The sequence below is a fragment of the Anabrus simplex genome, chromosome 4 (genome assembly GCF_040414725.1).
Source record: "Anabrus simplex isolate iqAnaSimp1 chromosome 4, ASM4041472v1, whole genome shotgun sequence".
NCBI lineage: Eukaryota > Metazoa > Arthropoda > Insecta > Orthoptera > Tettigoniidae > Anabrus > Anabrus simplex.
In genome coordinates this window covers 346,621,871-346,639,210 of record NC_090268.1, presented here as the reverse complement: position 1 = coordinate 346,639,210, position 17,340 = coordinate 346,621,871, and the positions used below count along the sequence as shown (strand labels likewise).

General features: G+C 37.8%; 1 protein-coding gene across 1 annotated transcript in view; it reads right to left on the bottom strand.

The window, feature by feature from the left end:
* Positions 1–17,340, bottom strand: part of Nca (neurocalcin homolog) — a 34,006-nt gene that overhangs the window by 8,464 nt on the left and 8,202 nt on the right. Inside the window, exon 2 of the mRNA XM_067145749.2 lies at positions 3,696–3,814. Within this exon, the coding sequence (XP_067001850.1) occupies positions 3,696–3,814 (119 nt within the window). The remainder of the gene's footprint in view (positions 1–3,695; positions 3,815–17,340) is intronic.

Below are 17,340 nucleotides of genomic sequence, written 5' to 3'. Positions count from 1 at the left end.
AAAATGAGATTTTAACAACACAAACAGCATTTCACAACGTAAAAACCTATTTTACTAACACTTAAAATATATGAATATATATACCATTTATAAAGAAGCTAAAATAATATTATGTAGTATAAAATCTTGATCATTTATATAAACATGCATACTATTAATATTATCTTTTATTGGCACTGTGCTATGTTGGGCGCATTAAAATTAAGTATAGTAAAATGCACTTGTGGCACACCCTGTGTGCACGTGTTTCCATTCATGCGCTCAATTGAGCTAACTGTGCAAGAATCACAAGAACCAGAAAATTCAGAAGTCATTGCTTAAAAGCAATCAAATGTTTGAATCCTGTATGCTCATTGGCCTTCCACCACATTGCTGACCTGTTTCCACTGCCTTGTGCACTTCTTTCCTTGAGGAAGCACATCGCAGTGTGGCAGAACTAATTGCTGGGTCTCAGAGAAATCGGACTAGCATCCGAGTAGCTCCAAGTCTTCTGGTAGCATTGATGCTTTAAGGGATAAGCTCCTTTTTTTTTTGGCATCATCATCATCATCATCATCATCATCACAAATTCTCCACTCCAAAAGGCCAGGTGCGGATGTTTACAACCTTCTTCCAGTTCACCTTGTCCGTCTATAGCTGATCTTCTATTTTTTGCTGCCAATTTACGTCACGTTTTACAAGATCCTTGAAAATTTGCTTTTCCCAACGATCATGAGGTCTCCCTCTGGGCCTCTTAGCAACAATATTCCTTCTCCTAAATGGAGCCATCCTTCTCGTATGTCCAGACCATCATAATCAGCTTAATTCTAAGGTTTCCAACAGGCTTTTGCCCAATCCAAGTAGTCGCTGGATATTCTCATTCCTTATTTTGTCCCTCCTAGTCTTTTGGAGACAAGAATGAAGGAACTTAATTTCAGTGGCCTACAGGTACGTTTTGCAGGTCTAGCCAACATTGCTGCTTCTAGTCCGTATGTTAGAATTGGTACAAGACATGTTTTGTACAGTGTGAGGTTGTAAACGTGGAGAAATGTATCATCTCAAAGTAGTCGATGAACAGAATGGTAGAATTTTGATGCAGCTGTATTCTATTGAAAATCCACAGCCTCTTTCCAGTCATTTGACCAGGTCAGGAATGGAATGAATGAATGAACCATCTAGCGGCAAGGATAGGAATTGTGCCAGCTGCTGAAGCCTGTCACACTCCTCTGGGGCAATGATTAATGAATGACAGATGAAATGAAATGATATTGAAGAGTGTTGCTGGAATGAAATATGACAGGGAAAACTGGAGTACCCGGAGAAAAACCTGTCCCACCCCTGCTTTGTCCAGCACACATCTCACATAGAGCAACCAGGATTTGAACCACGGAACCCAGCATTTGCCTGGTGTGAAAATGGGAAACCATCTTCAGGGCTATCTCCCGATTACTGGATACTGGCTGCACTTAAGCGACTGCAGCTATCGAGCTCGGTAACAGGAGACTTCACTTTTGCACTAAGTATCAAATTCTAAGAATTCTCGTATGGTTACTCCATTCCAAAATTGTTATGCAGCTATGATCCAACAGTTCTTGCCATTTCCTGGGAACCATTTCTACGTTCTTCTAGTCATTAATCTTCACTTGATAAGAACTGGACTACTAAAACCCCCCGTAGTGATTCCCAAGTAGTCACTTTAAGCCTTGCAAATACAGAATTATATCACTTTAATATCTTTGATTTATAACTCTACATTTTCCCTTTGCCAATTATCTCCTTACAATTCCCGTCTGTGGGTGTGGGTGGTAGAATAACACCTACGGTATCCCCTGCCTGTTGTAAGAGGCGACTAAAAGGGGCTCTGAACTTAGGAGCGTGGATTGGCGATCATGCTGCCCTTAGCTGAGTCCTGGCATTTATTCCCAATTACTTGTGCCAGGCTCCCCACTTTCATCTATACTATCTGACCTCCCTTGGTCAACTCTTGTTCTTTTTCAATCGCGACGGTATTAGAGCACTCAAGGCCTAGAGAGTCTTTCATTTCCACGCCCTTTGTGGCTCTTGTCTTCCTTTGGCCGATACCTTCATTTTTCAAAGTGTCGGATCCCTTCCATATTTTCTCTCTGATAGTGTTATATAGAGAATGGTTGCCTAGTTGTACTTCATCTTAAAACAATAATCACCTTACAATGAAATATAGGGATATATTGTCAGACTTCAAGGAAGCTTAAGATGGGTGCTATTGCAGATATTACTTCCAATATTTATTTCCTTGAATTTATCAGTGGCAAATACATTTTTATATTACCTTTCCAATCATGGTTTATTCCTCTATTAAAAATTATTCTTTCTTAAAATCCATTTGTTCATCACAAATGAAAAAAGAATAGTTAATGTATTCCTTTAAAACATATTTGGCTTTTGCTACAGGAAAAGTATGGTAATACCGCTAAACCACAAAGATCTTTCTCGCAATCCAATCTTATCACAACATTAAAAAAATATTGGTTAAGTTTTAAAATTGATACAAGATATTCAGTTTCTGACAAAACTGAAGAGAAACAACAAAATAATAATTAAACAAAATAATACAGGACCAAAAAAAATGTAAAGCAAATTAATAAGCATTAATACAACAAATAATACAAAAAATCATCAATTATAATGGTAAAATAAATAAATGAATATATTAATAAATGATTGTGAATAACATTAATGAATAAAAAACAAACAAAACTGATAAGATATTTCAAACACTTTCATAATAATATCAACAATAAAATACATTATCACAAGCTGTATTAACTGGTTTCACTTGCAAATACAGTATAATCAAGTACAGGATAAAGTTAATCAGGATACAAAGATTTTTCACCAACATAAACATACAAGTTCCAACAGAGAGCAAACTTCAGCTAAGGTATAGTGACAAAATGCATAAGTTTAATAACTGGCAAATGAAGGAATTTAAAAACATTTTTAAATCTCATGTAAATAAACAAAATTCTGTACACTGCCAAATTTATGCCTCATACTTTGCTTTTATCCTGGATGTGGCTCCTTGGCTGAATGGTCAGCGTACAGGCTTTGATTCAGATGACCCCAGATTTATTCCCAGCATGGCCGAGGATATTAACAGCGTACGGCTAATTCCTCTGACTTGGGGATAGGGTATTTGGGTTTGTCTTAATAAGCTTCTCTTCATCTACACCCAACACACCCAACTACCAACCACCATTGAAACACGCAACAGTGAATACATCTCTCCACGCACAGGTTTGGCAACAGGAAGGCCATCTTGCCATAACACTGAGCCAAATCCGTATCAAGTGCTGATCCCAATACATTGGCAAAACCGAGCCAACTGGCTGCACGGTTTGGGTCACATAGCTATCAGCTTGCATTTGGGAGATAATGGGTTCGAACCCTACTGTTGGCAGCCCTAAAAATGGTTTTCTGTGGTTTGTGTATTTTTAATATAAAATTTGGTACAGACTGGTTCCTAACAAAGGCTGACATTTCAAGTCTTAATTTCACAGACATTTGCTGTTTCCTAACTAAATGCTGCTCTCTGCTGCTCTTCTCTGTACATATTGTTGATTGAAAAGAATGGTCACAGAAGAAACTATGATTATCATAAGAAAATTTTTTCAAAATACTAACATGCACATGCACTCTAGCAATGGCAAACGCTATTTTTGAAACAGATAACTCACCTTCGATGCATCACCGTACGGAAAGAAATTTCCATATATTTTCTTAAATTCTTCTACACTTAAATGGCCACTAGGACAATCCTTCAAGAAACCTTTGTACCATTCTTGAATCTCAGCATCTAAAAGTGCAAGTGAGAACATAAATAATGACAGCACTAACTCAAAAATTGGAAAACATACTACCAGATCTGAGAACAGAGTTTCAGTTGGTACAATTTTTAAAACTATCACTTTATTAAATATAATGAAGAGTAGAAGGAAAAATATATATAATCAATCACTACTGATCTGCATTTAGGGCAGTCACCCAGGTGGCAGATTCCCTATCTGTTGTTTTCTTAGCCTTTTCTTAAATGACTGCAAAGAAACTGGAAATTTATTGAACATCTCCCTTGGTACCTTATTCCAATCCCTAACTCCCCTTCCTATAAATGAACATTTGCCCCAATTTGTCCTCTTAAATTCCAACTTTATCTTCATACTGTGATCTTTCCTACTTTTCAAGACACCCCTCACAGTAAATATCCACCTTTTTCAAACTTATATTTGTTTTAAGCAAACTAATTAATCATTTATGGTACATGTTTCATTCCATTGGGAATATCTCCAGCTTTGTTTGGATCCCATGCACTAGAACCATACTCTACTTGGGGTCTTACCAGAGACTTATATGCCCTCTCCTTTATATCCTTACTACAAGCCCTGAATACCCTCATAACCATGTGCAGAGATCTGTACCCTTTATTTACAATTACATTTATGTGATTATCCCAATAAAGATCTTTCCTTATATTAACCCCAGGTATGTACAATGATCCCCGAAAGGAACTTCCAGCCCATCAATCCAGTAATCAAAACTGAGAGGACTTTTCCTATTTGCAAAACTCACAACCTGACTTTTAATCCCGTTTATCATCATACCATTGCATATTATCCATTTCACAACATTTTCGAGGTCATTTTGCAGTTGCCACAATCTTGTAACTTATTCATTACTCTATACAGAATAACATCATCTGCAAAAAGCCTATTCTCTGATTCCACTTCTTTACTCGTATCATTTATATATATAAGAAAACATAAAGGTCCAATAATACTGTCTTGAGGAATTCCCCTCTTAATTATTACATGGTCAGATAAAGCTTCGCCTACTGTAAAAACATAAGGGAAGGAAGAGTACATGAAAGACGACCAGTTGATTTTAGAATTGGGAGAGGAACAATAGCAGCAGTCTAGGCATTACTTGAAACAAGGTTAGAAATTAGCAGGAATATTATTATGCCATTTGTCAATTTGAATGGTTTATCGTGTGGGTTACTGTAGTCACATTCCAGTTCATGAACGATGGGCAACAGCTGAGTGGCCTAACAAGTGGTTTGGAGGGTCAGGGGACCAAATGCTATGGGACAGGAGTGGGCATCTCAGTCATATTCTGTGTCATAGCCCTCTTTGTACTTTTACAAGTAAATGAGCAAACGATGTGGATAGATGTAGTGGTCAGAGGAATTAGGACAAAGAATTGTTTCAGTGAATTTGGCAGATGAGGAAGAATCTGACTAGTTTTATGAAGCACTGGATGACATTTTTGTCAAGGTCATGGTCTATAGTCATGCAGCCTATGCAGATCAGGGCTGATGTCTGTGACAGGAAATTAAAATTAACAGAATTTGCAGATTACTTCAATCTAAACCTGATGGTGAGTTATGTAATCAAAAAGAAATTAATGTAACTCTTTGACTTTGAACAAGTAATTGCAAGCTCAACACTTGTACAAACAATGTGACCTGCAGCAAAGCTGGGAAAGTGATGGTCTGGTGGGATCATAGAGTGTGTTCACTCCAATACAGACACATGTCTTCAGCTACCTTATATTTGTAAATATCTTCCCTAGATTACCCAATTAGAGTTTATGAAATTATAAGTCTGTTAAATACTTCCTCATCTAGAGAGGATATGTTAAAATTATGAGTTTGTTTTCCTTCCATAAATCAGTTTCTTCTAAATCTGTCAATTAAGTAGCATATTCTTTCTTAATCAACTGTATTATATCAATGAAGTCAAGTAACTACCTCGATTTTCTGGTAATTATTTCTCTATTATGAATATGTATGTTATTTTCTACAGCCAAACCTACTCCAATCATCATCATCATCATCATCATCATCATCATCAACCTAGCCATTCTTCTGATCATCTGGTCGTCCCATTGCTAGATTTCCCCCCAACCTCCAGTGGTTGACTCAATGTGCGACATAATCTAAATCAGCAATGTATTTAAATTTAATCTTGTGATTAGTACCACCAAACTGAATTGACCAAATTCAATTTGTAGGAGCTCCTTGGCCGAGACAGTAACGGCATGCTTAGTTCACCCGGAAGGACATGGGTTTGAATCTCTGTCAGGAAGTCAAAAAAATAAGATACGAGATTTCCACTTACGGAGATGCATGGCTCCAAGTATCACTCAGCCTACACAAAAAAATGAATACCAGATTAATTCCTAGCGGCAAAGGCAGCCAGGTGTAGAGCTAACCACTCTCTACCCTGCCAAGTGCCGAGGTTAAGGATCGTGGAAGCTTTTACCTTCCACCCTTCCTAGGGCCTTCATATCCTGTACAGAGATGACTTCATTTTTTTAAATTCAATCTGTAAGGTCCATCCCAAAATTATATGTACAGTTCCTCCATAGAAGCCTATGCCTCATTGGAATTAACTGAAATAGAGTGATGATGATGATTATGATGATAATTATAATCAAAAATACAGACCACTTGCACCATAAACCATAAATGAAAAACACCAACCTAGTACATCACTGATGGTAAAAAGATGGATTTTTATAAATACAACAATGACTTTAATTTCTGATTATGGCCAAGTCAAACTGAATTCTTCAATCAATCAATACTGATCTGCATTTAGGGCAGTCGCCCAGGTGGCAGATTCCCTATCTGTTGTTTTCCTAGCTTTTTCAGAAATGATTTCAAATAAATTGGAAATTTATTGAACATCTCCCTTGGTAAGTTATTCCAATCCCTAACTCCCCTTCCTATAAATGAATATTTGCCCCAGTTTGTCCTCTTGAATTCCAACTTTATCTTCATATTGTGATCTTTCCTACTTTTAAAAACGCCATTCAAACTTATTTGTCTACTAATGTCATTCCATGCCATCTCTCCGCTGACAGCTTGGAACATACCACTTAGTCGAGCAGCTAGTCTTCTTTCTCCCAATTCTTCCCAGCCCAAACTTTGCAACATTTTTGTAACGCTACTCTTTTGTCGGAAATCACCCAGAACAAATCGAGCTGCTTTTCTTTGGATTTTTTCCACTTCTTGAATCAGGTAATCCTGGTGAGGGTCCCATACACTGGAACCATACTCTAGTTGGGGTCTTACCAGAGACTTATATGCACTCTCCTTTACATCCTTACTACAACCCCTAAACACCCTCATAACCATGTGCAGAGATCGGTACCCTTTATTTACAATCCCATTTGTGTGATTACCCCAATGAAGATCTTTCCTTATATTAACACCTAGATACTTACAATGATCCCCAAAAGGAACTTTCACCCCATCAACGCAGTAATTAAAACTGAGAGGACATTTCCTATTTGTGAAACTCACAACCTGACTTTTAGCCCCGTTTATCAACATACCATTGCCTGCTGTCCATCTCACAACATTTCCGAGGTCATGTTGCAGTTGCTCACAATCTTGTAACTTATTTATCACTCTATAGAGAATAACATCATCCGCAAAAAGCCTTACCTCCGATTCCACTCCTTTACTCATATCATTTATATATATAAGAAAACATAAAGGTCCGATAACACTGCCCTGAGGAACTCCCCTCTCAACTATTACAGGGTCAGACAAAGCTTCACCTACTCTAACTCTCTGAGATCTATTTTCTAGAAATATAGCAACCCATTCAGTCACTCTTTTGTCTAGTCCAATTGCACTCATTTTTGCCAGTAGTCTCCCATGATCCACCCTATCAAATGCTTTAGACAGGTCAATCGCGATACAGTCCATTTGACCTCCAGAATCCAAGATATCTGCTATATCTTGCTGGAATCCTACAAGTTGAGCTTCAGTGGAATAACCTTTCGTAAAACCGAATTGCCTTCTATCGAACCAGTTATTAATTTCACAAACATGTCTAATATAATCAGAAAGAATGCCTTCCCAAAGCTTATATACAATGCATGTCAAACTTACTGGCCTGTAATTTTCAGCTTTATGTCTATCACCCTTTCCTTTATACACAGGGGCTACTATAGCAACTCTCCATTCATCTGGTATAGCTCCTTCGACCAGACAATAATCAAATAAGTACTTCAGATATGGTACTATATCCCAACCCATTGTCTTTAGTATATCCCCAGAAATCTGATCAATTCCAGCCGCTTTTCTAGTTTTCAACTTTTGTATCTTATTGTAAATGTCATTGTTATCATATGTAAATTTTATTACTTCTTTGGCCTTAGTCTCCTCCTCTATCTCGACATTATCCTTGTAACCAACAATCTTTACATAGTGCTGACTGAATACTTCTGCCTTTTGAAGATCCTCACATACACACTCCCCTTGTTCATTAATTATTCCTGGAATGTCCTTCTTGGAACCTGTTTCTGCCTTAAAATACCTATACATACCCTTCCATTTTTCACTAAAATTTGTATGACTGCCAATTATGCTTGCCATCATGTTATCCTTAGCTGCCTTCTTTGCTAGATTCAATTTTCTAGTAAGTTCCTTCAATTTCTCCTTACTTCCACAGCCATTTCTAACTATTTCTTTCCAGTCTGCACCTCCTTCTTAGTCTCTTTATTTCTTTATTATAATAAGGTGGGTCTTTACCATTCCTTACCACCCTTAAAGGTACAAACCTGTTTTCGCATTCCTCGACAATTTCTTTAAACCCATCCCAGAGTCTGTTTACATTTTTATTTACCGTTTTCCACCGATCATAGGTACTTTTTAGAAACTGCCTCATGCCTGCTTTATCAGCCATATGGTACTGCCTAACAGTCCTACTTTTAAGACCTTCCTTTCTATCACATTTATTTTTAACTACCACAAAAACAGCTTCATGATCACTAATACCATCTATTACTTCAGTTTCCCTATAGAGCTCATCTGGTTTTATCAGCACGACATCCAGGATATTTTTCCCTCTGGTTGGTTCCATCACTTTCTGAATCAGCTGTCCTTCCCATATTAACTTATTTGCCATTTGTTGATCATGCCTCCTGTTGTTCGCATTTCCTTCCCAATTTACATCTGGCAAATTCAGATCTCCCGCTACAATCCCATTTCTTTCCATGTCGTTTCCCACATAGCTGACTATCCTATCAAATAATTCCGAATCCGCATCAGTGCTACCCTTTCCCGATCTGTACACTCCAAATATATCAAGTTGCCTATTATCTTTAGAAATGAGCCTTACACCTAGAATTTCATGTGTCTCATCTTTAACTTTTTCGTAGCTTACAAATTCTTCTTTCACCAGAATGAACAATCCCCCTCCCACCATTCCTATCCTATCTCTACGATACACACTCCAGTTGGAAATCCCACTCTGAAGAGTCTAGTGTCAGACCTAAGACGAAACGCTGGTTAATAGAGCAAACGCCGGAAAAGCCATCCATCTAATTTTTGATCTGAGACACTCCAGTGCCGTGAGAAAATTTCTGCATCCATTATATCATTTCTCAGCCATGATTCAACTCCTATTACAATATCTGGTAAATATATATCTATTAAATTAATTCTATTCCTTTCTTTACAATACTTCTACAGTTCAACACTAACAATTTCATGTCATCCCTACTTGATTTCCAGTTCCCTGTTCCCTTATCACCGTTCCCTAGGCCATCTCGTTTCCCTGAATGTACCTCCCTATTACCCTTCCAAACAAATTTCCTAACTTATACGTACCACTGCAGTTTAAATGAAGGCCATCCAAGCGCAGATCCCTATCTCCTACCCACCCATTAGGATCTAGAAATTTCACTCCCAGTTTCCCACATACCCACTCCATAGTCTCATTTAAATCCCCAATCACCCTCCAGTCAGTATCCCTCCTACACAGTATTCCACTAATAACAATCTCCGCTTTCTTAAACTTCATCCGTGCTGCATTTACCAGATCCCACACATCTCCAACTATGTTGGTACTTATATCAGCTTGCCTTACGTTGTTGGTACCAACGTGAAACACTACCACCTTCTCCTTTCCCTCCTCCCTCTCTTCTACTTTCCTCAACATCTGCCTCAACCTAATTCCTGGATAACATTCTACCCTGGTTCCCTTTCCTCCACACACTTTCCCCACATGTCTAATGATTGAATCCCCCATGACCAGAGCCTCAACCGTACCCACCTCATTTGATCCCCTCCCCTCTTGGTCAGCCCTATCATTTGTGATAGCTGCAGAAGCTACTTCCTCCTCCTTTTTCTCCTTCCCATGACCCTGTTCCACCTGTCTTTTCCTATCCTCTACTCTACATTTCCCTTTCCTACCTTTTCCCTTCCTCCTACTTCCACGCATCTCAGCAACAGTTCCCTGTCCCTCATCTTCCCTCTGTTGTTCTACCTGGAGTGACTCGTACCGATTTCGCACAGACACCTGTCCTGAATTCTGATCCTGAATAGAGGCCTTAGCCTGCAGTCTCCTTCCCCTTAGAACATTAGACCACCTGTCTTCTACAACTCCTCCCTTTCCTTCCCCTCCCTCTTGTACACCTACTGTAACCTGTACATTGTTTGAGGGAGTCCTATCTTCCTTCCTGTTTTCTATGAGAATCCTAATTATCTCCCTCAAACTTTCCAACTCCTCCCTCATACCCCTCAATGTCTCACCACACCCACAATAAGTACACTCGCGCTCCTTAGCCATTCTTTACGGGGGAAAAAATTTAAATTAAAAAATAAAATAAGTTATTTACAAAAATAAAATAAATGAACGGAGGGATATATTGTCTGGGATAGTACACAACAATAAGGTAATTAATATACGACTACACTACAATACTACTTAGTCATGCTCTATTTTTTTTTGTCCTACAACCCCTAACAGGATAAAAACTGCTGTTAATTACTGAATATCGAAAGTAATACACAAGAACTACACAATTCCAAACTGCAATTAAGCCTATCCTGATTACAACAATATTTTAGTAAGAGTTTCTACGGATACCTCTTCTTCTTTTTCTTCTTCTTCTTCTTCTTTTAAGACCACATAGGATCACTTTAGTCAGTCCGTCGTTCAGGTCTCTTTGAAGGGATTGTTCGGGCTTTGCGGTCCTCCCAGTACTTCTTCAGACGCTCCGATCTTCGTGCCCTTTCCTCAGTTGAAAATGTGCGTGTTGTTGGTTTGTTTTGTGTAAGGGTAAAGCGGAGGTTTGTATTCTTGAGTTTTGTATTCAATTTTATCTTATTTTTGGTGTCTTCTGTTGTAAGGCCTATTTCCTTCAGATCCTCTCTTACTTCTCTGATCCATTTACATCCTGTTGTGGTATTTTTTGAGACGAGATTGTGTTGTACTAGTTGTTTCAGAAGTCTCGAGTCCTGCATCCTCATGATATGTCCAAAGAATCCCAGTCTCCTCTTACGCATAGTATCTGTAATGGGTTCTAGCTCTTTGTACACGACTTTGTTAGGTATTAACCGCCACTGTCCATCTTTCTGATATTTTTTGTTGATACAGGTTCTTCCAATCCTCCTTTCAATTTTCTGAAGTCTGTCAGTCTTTGATTGTTTATTCAGGTAAAAGATAGTTTCTGCTGCATATGTAGCTTCCAGTTTTATAACTGTGTTGTAGTGTTTTATTTTTGTATTTATTGATAGACATTTCTTTTTGTAGATATCCCATGTTAATTTTTGTGCTTTAGCTAATCTATTTGTTCTTACTTGGATTGAGATTTTTTCATTTAAGTTATGTGTTATTACTTCTCCAAGATATTTAAACTGAGTTACTATTTTGATTTTATTACCATTTATGGTGACTTCTTTTAGCTGTGTTGGTTTTTGGGGCATAATTTCTGTTTTTTCAAATGATATTTTGAGGCCAATTTTATTTGCAATGTTTTGAAGTTCTGATATCTGGGTTTTTGCTTCTTTTATGTCCACTGCTAGTAATGCTAAATCGTCAGCAAAACCCAGGCAATTTGTTTTGATTTTTTGGCCAATCTTTATTTTGGGGGGACATTTTCTAAACCATTCCCTCATTACCATTTCTAGAGCACAGTTAAATAATAGTGGTGAGAGCTTATCTCCCTGCCGTAGTCCAGTTTTAATTTCAAATGTCACTGATGTTTCACCCCTAAACTTCACTTTTGACTTGGTATTGGTGAGAGTCAATTTTATCATGTTTATTAATTTGGGGTGTAGTCCAAGGTGTCTTAAAATTTTAAACTGAGATTCTCTATGGATGCAATCATAAGCTTTCTTGAAATCTACAAATGTTATCACCATATCTCTGTTTCTTCTCCTGTTATAGTCCATTATTAACTTAAGACTCATGATCTGATCAGGACAGCTCCTCCGGATACCTCTACTACACCAGTACTACACAAATATTTTACAATAAAATAAGCACACTAAATTCTAATAGGATATTACTCGTATACTACTGTACAGTACACTACAGTAATTTTTAAATTACTTTCAGACGTATTCTTCATTGTTGATACCTTTTACACCGATAGATATTATAAAGAAACAACTTCAATGTTGTAATATCACTGACATACACAACAAGCCACTTCTAGAGAAAGAAGACAAAGCAGAAAGATGGCAGGAGCATATCCAACAGTTGTATCAAGGTAAAGATATAGATAATTTGGTTCTGGAACATGAGGATGCTGTTGATGCTGATGAAATGGGAGACCCAATTTTGAGGTCAGAGTTTGACAGAGCTGTGAGCGACCTCAATAGGAACAAGGCACCTGGAATTGATGGCATTCCCTCTGAATTACTGACTGTCTTAGGAGAAACCAGCATGGCAAGGTTATTTCATTTAGTGTGCAAGATGTATGAGACAGGAGAAGTCCCATCCGATTTTCGGCAGAATGTTGTTATACCTATTCCCAAGAAAGCCGGTGCTGACAGGTGTGAAAACTACCGCACTATTAGTTTAGTATGTCATGCCTGCAAAATTTTAACACGTATTATTTACAGAAGAATGGAAAAACAAGTTGAAGCTGAGTTGGGAGAAGATCAATTTGGTTTTAGAAGAAATGTAGGAACACGTGAAGCAATCCTGACTTTACGTTTGATCTTAGAGGATCGAATCAAGAAGGACAAGCCCACGTACATGGCATTCGTAGATCTAGAAAAGGCATTCGATAATGTTGATTGGACCAAGCTATTTATGATTCTGAAGATGATAGGGATCAGATACCGAGAACGAAGAATTATCTACAATCTGTATAAAAATCAGTCTGCAGTGATAAGAATCGAGGGCTTTGAAAAAGAAGCAGCAATCCAGAAGGGAGTGAGGCAAGGCTGCAGTTTGTCCCCCCTCCTTTTCAACGTTTACATAGAACAGGCAGTAAAGGAAATCAAAGAGAAATTTGGAAAGGGAATCACAGTCCAAGGAGAGGAAATCAAAACCTTGAGATTTGCCGATGATATTGTTATTTTATCTGAGACTGCAGAAGATCTCGAGAAGTTGCTGAATGGTATGGATGAAGTCTTGGGTAAGGAGTACAAGATGAAAATAAATAAGTCCAAAACAAAAGTAATGGAGTGCAGTCGAACGAAGGCAGGTGATGCAGGAAATATTAGATTAGGAAATGAAGTCTTAAAGGAAGTAGATGAATATTGTTACTTAGGTAGTAAAATAACTAACGATGGCAGAAGTAAGGAGGACATAAAATGCAGACTAGCACAAGCAAGGAAGAGCTTTCTTAAGAAAAGAAATTTGCTCACTTCAAACATTGATATCGGAATTAGAAAGATGTTTTTGAAGACTTTCGTGTGGAGCGTGGCATTGTATGGAAGTGAAACATGGACGATAACTAGCTCAGAAAGAAAGAGAATAGAAGCTTTTGAAATGTGGTGTTACAGAAGAATGCTGAAGGTGAGATGGATAGATCGAATCACGAATGAAGAGATACTGAATCGAATTGGTGAGAGGAGATCGATTTGGCTAAATTTGACGAGAAGAAGAGATAGAATGATAGGACACATCTTAAGACACCCAGGACTTGTTCAGTTTGTTCTTGAAGGAAGTGTAGGTGGTAAGAACGGTAGGGGTAGACCAAGGTATGAATATGACAAGCAGATTAGAGCAGATGTAGGATACAATAGTTACGTAGAAATGAAAAGGTTAGCTCAGGATAGGGTGGCATGGAGAGTTGCATCAAACCAGTCTATGGACTGATGACTCAAACAACAACAACACAACAATATAATTTTTTTTTCAAAGGACACTGATGTGGAATTATTTAATAAGACACCTAGCTATATAGGGAACTACACAGAAATGAACGTGATTGTAGCGGGTGATCTCTGCTGACAAATCATTGCATGTGGCCCCCAGAGAAACCTAGTGCAGATGAGTCTATTTAACATCCATGAGCGACCTGCAGGAATGGGTGTGTGATGATGATGATGATCATCATCATAATCATCATAAAGCAATAAAATTCATAACGATCCATATTAAAGAGCAATTACAAATATAAAAGCAAGAGCTAAAAAGTTTCCAACCATTCAATACTCATTTATTTTAACAATAATTACACATATTCGGGACTGGTTTCGGTCTCTCTAGAGACCATCTTCAGCCAAGCAAGTCATGACACACAATAATAAAATAAGTGTTATGCAAGCTAAAAATCACAATGTAAGAATATATCATCGAAGTTTTATAGAAGACAACTAAAAATGTAGGTTCGTGTAAGTATATTTGTTGAATTCTAGTGCTAGGCCAGATTATTAAAAGTGTTCATCACATTTTTAATCTAATACATAAAAATGAATATTTGTTCATCTCGAGTGGACTCGAAACTACTGGACCAACTTCGCTGAAAATTTCAAAATGTGTTCATATTACTCCTGAGAGGGTTTAGGAAGTGGTTTGAACAAAATCCAATGGGTAGTATTTTTATGATGAGTAATTTTATGTCATTAATTTAAATGCAAAGCCGCACCAAGATTGGATCTACTTGATGGACAGACTGCCATTAGGTGACAGCAACTTATTCTGTATCATGATAGTCCGTTAAAAAATGCTGTATTTAGGAGGATGAGAAGACGCTGCTATGTTTTTTATAAAGGATGTTTCTTGCCAGGTGATTAATGATCGTACAAATAAAGATGGCTCTGCGACCTAGGCAATGCCATGAATAGAAAGTAGAGTGCACATCATCTTTGTGGTTTCCATGGTAGTGATGGCAAAAGAAACAAAATGGGTACAATTAGTAGATCTACCAGCGGAGAACTAATTATAAACCGTAATAAGTTATGTAGTGTATTTGTATATAAATTTTTAACTATGTTATATTACTAAATATATAATTAACAATATTGTCAGTCTTAAAGATGGCTGACAGTGTGGGCAGTCTCTGCGACCTAGCCATGAATATAAAGTAGAGTGTACATCTTCTTTATGGTTTCTATGTTAGTGATGGCAAAAGAAACAAAATGGGTGCAATTAGTAGATCTACCAGCAGAGCACTAATTAAAAACTGTTAAAAAGTACGGAATGTATTTGTACGTAGATTGTACACTGTGCTCTATTGCATTTAAAAACATATAATTAATAATATTGTTGCTTTGCTTGCAGTTGCTGTTGCTTTCTCCATCAAAATAATCATGTCTCCCAAACGCACATCAATTGGTAGATCTACCAATGGAACACTGAAGAAAAAGCAATTATGAGCCATGTATTCCCATGATTTCTGTACCGGGCGGTACACCTCTACGACGCAAGTTCAAAATCTTGCGCCAATTGAAACTTCTCTACTGGAGAAACCCGGAACTTTAACTACTGAACTAACTCTACGGTTTATCAGAAGATGTCACAGTGTTTTTGATTTACTTTTGTTTTTCAGTGATCAAGAAGCGTGGACATTCTCTAACAGATGTCTCTACAAAAAACGATGGTAATACACTCTGGTGCAATGGAATCAACTCTCTTGAAGAAATGTTGTATTCATAAGTTTTGTCCTTACTAAATTTTGTTCTGTGGTTTGTGGGTTGGCAACATTAATCCTTTCTTTCCGCCTGTTTTGAATTTAGCCAATTCATAATTTCTGTAACTTAATTAATTTTCCTCCAATCATTGCTTTCTTCTTCGAATTTCCATGTGTAATTATTAGTGAACCAATAAAATTGAGGGGGTGCGTCTACTCATTCCTGAAAGGTCTCGAATTTTCCATGAGGGTATAAAAACTGCTGATTTTCTTGTCTCCGTGCCACTAGTATAACATCTAACTCAGTGTGTGTGAATATGTAGCAGGGGGCGGGAAGCGCCTCTTTCTTCGGACAGCAGTTCTCCAATACGGTAATGGCCTTTTAACATCTTTATTTCTTGCTAGCTCAGCAGTTTAACTCTCGGGGAGGGTTCGAAACCTTTAATATGTAAACTATTAAACATGTAATCCCTTTTCCTGGTAAACTTCAGTTTTCTTGAACTTCAATTCGGGGATAGAGAGTGCTTTACCCTCTTGAGCTCCCCTTCATTTGAAATTGAGGTGACTACGTTTTTGTAACCGTTTCTTCTCTTCCTTAATGTATTAAAGTTTTCTCATACGAGTCACCTCCCTAGCTTGGGATTAGCCCCTGTGTATCGGACTAGAGCCACTTAGGTTTTAAAATGTAGATTTAGGAGTGCAAATTCACGCCTCCATCCTTTTTGTTTTGGGCCATTTAAATTAACCTAGTTTTTGCACACTAAGGCCCAGTAGATTGGGTAGGAGATACCCCTGTTTCTTTATTATGCCTTGATGGCAGTTTGTGTAAAAGTCTGTTATTGCCTTTATAGGCTTGAAAGATCGAGAGCGGGTCAGCTCTTTATGGTGTTGTGGCAAAAGTGCCTTAGAGAGGCTTGAGATGTAAAGTTGGGAGCTAATGCTCCATGTAATTAAGGGTTTTCTGCCCTTTGGTATTTTGTGATTGTGAGCTGAGAGCTCAGAAATTATACTTGGGGCTTGAAGTCCAGATCTTGTAATAACCCCCTAAATAGTGTGATTTCTTTGTACCTGATTTTGGCTTGTTGTTGACTTATTAAGTTTTCAAATTCTATGTAAACTTTTGTTAACTCTTGTTGTCTATTCAAAATATAACCTTTATTTAAATTTTAAATTCATCTTTTGGACTTGTAGTTAGACCCATTCCAGCCCACACCTTCTTTCACCTCTGACTTCCACGGATAACTCCGTAACAATTTCCACCAACATGCAATTTCATTTCAAAAGACTGCAGTTCCCCGTTCGCCTCGCATTCCCGATGACCATCAACTAGACACAAGGTCAAACACTTCAAGAGTGTGGATTAAATTTGGAAAATTCACGCTGTTCATATGGTTAATTAGAATGTTGCATGCTCAGGAGTGGGACAGCCCAAAAAGGTATTTGTTTTGGCAGAAGATGGAAAGACCATAAATATTGTGTGTACAAAGCACC